Source organism: Cyprinodon variegatus, unplaced genomic scaffold, assembly GCF_000732505.1.
Source record: "Cyprinodon variegatus isolate N-32 unplaced genomic scaffold, C_variegatus-1.0 Scaffold406, whole genome shotgun sequence".
In the NCBI taxonomy this organism is placed as follows: Eukaryota; Metazoa; Chordata; class Actinopteri; order Cyprinodontiformes; family Cyprinodontidae; genus Cyprinodon; species Cyprinodon variegatus.
The window spans coordinates 188,321-189,998 of NW_015150859.1; the positions used below are offsets into that span (position 1 = coordinate 188,321).

The 1,678-nt window shown below is 43.0% G+C and overlaps 1 protein-coding gene across 1 annotated transcript in view; it reads left to right on the top strand.

The window, feature by feature from the left end:
- LOC107093064 (protein EMSY-like) overlaps positions 1–1,669 on the top strand; it is a 38,643-nt gene extending 36,974 nt beyond the window's left edge. The window contains exon 15 of the mRNA XM_015387883.1: positions 526–1,669. Within this exon, the coding sequence (XP_015243369.1) occupies positions 526–708 (183 nt within the window). The 3' untranslated portion in view covers positions 709–1,669. The remainder of the gene's footprint in view (positions 1–525) is intronic.
- The last annotated feature ends 9 nt before the right edge of the window (positions 1,670–1,678 follow it).

Sequence of the window (1,678 nt, forward strand, 5' to 3'; positions counted from 1 at the left end):
TTTTTACCTTCTTTGTTTTTAAAGCCAAAATGCATCCAAGCATCTGACTTGAAATGTGATGGAGCCGCGGGGCGAATTTTCTCAGTCTCCTCCATGTTTTATTTACGAATGACTCGTCGCAGTATCCCGCAGCCAGAAATGCTTGCGACACAAGGCAGCGGGCGTCAACACATCCGCAGCGACACCTGCTGGACTGGAAGCTGTATTCCACTTGATTTGGCTGATGTGCGCCAACCATTCATGTATTTTATTCGTTCATTTTTTTTATTTTTTATAAACGATTCTTGCCTTCAAGAATCGATCCAGTAGATCACAAAAATTAGAATCGCGATGCATCGTCATGACGATTATTTTGCACAACCTTAGATCCAATCGTTCATCCATTCATTAAATTGAGCGAGACAACGAAGAGAGAATTATTTCATGTGGTGTCGACGTAACGTTTGCAGGAAGTACGAAAGAAGGAAGTCTGCATTAGCTTGAGGTCGTTGAACCAGAACTAAAACCTTTTCTCCATCCATGCAGGTGATCCCTCAGTTCTCCATCCTGCCAGACTCCAGTCAGTCCAACGTGGTGGTGGAGCCCAGCGGCTTCCTGGAGATCACCAACTACACCAGCCAGCAGCTGGAGGAGGACAGCCCCATGGAGCAGGAGGTGGACAGTAGCAACGACGAGGCCGCGGCCGCCAGCCCCGCAGGGCAGCCGTAGGCGCTCTGAGGCCGGGACTCTGACATGAGCAAGGCACTTCTTCACTTTGAACCAGCAGACTGATGATCCATTTCAGACTCACACCCAGCAGACCGTTCTTGTTTCTTTCTTTCCTCTGAGCGTGTAAAACATCACTTTGTTAGTCTCCTCTCTCCGCAGCTAATGGCCCATGTGGTTTTTATTGCTGTGAAAGCTGAGGTGAAAGGATTAGCTTTAGCTCAGAACAGCTGGAAAAAGCTCCAGCGTTTTAACGTACTCGCACAACTTTTGTCAAACCTTTCCACGTTTATAACCCAGAAGAGGATTTTCTTTTCTTTTTTTTTGAATATTCGGATCTACTTTGCATCATTTCAGAAACATAAACTGCATCTGCGTTAAAAGCTGTCCATAGTGACTCCTTTGTCATCAGAGAAACTGTATTTTTATCCTGACTGAATAACAACAAACTTTCTGTCACATTTTTGTTTTAAAGATAAAAAAAAAAAAGGGAACATCGCTGGAGCGGATTTATTTCTCTGTGAGACTTTAAGCAGACCCAGAACAGAGAGCTGAAGGCTGGATTCTGTCCAAGATACGCCTCACTTAAACGAGAAGAAATAAACAATGCACCATTGTTTTTTTTTTGTTGTAAGATTGAATAAGTTTAAGAAAAGAAGCTGTTGTCAGGTTTGCATTTGTCTTGGCATCGTTTGTTACAGCTGCATTTTTTTTCTTACTTTTTCAAACTAGAGGACTAGTTGTGAGAAATCATTTAATCTGCACAATAAAGCAGTTGAGTGAAACTTACCAGTTTATCAGTCCCAGCAGATTATTTTTCTTTAAACAGAAAAAGTCAAAACCTGTAAACATATACAGGAATTTCCCTTTCCGTTACTAATACTTAACCACTTAAGCCCAGAGGGTCTTAGCTAGCCTCGTGAGACCATCCTGATCTCGCGAGCTTTCAAGGTTTCACTCGCTAATCAGTCTG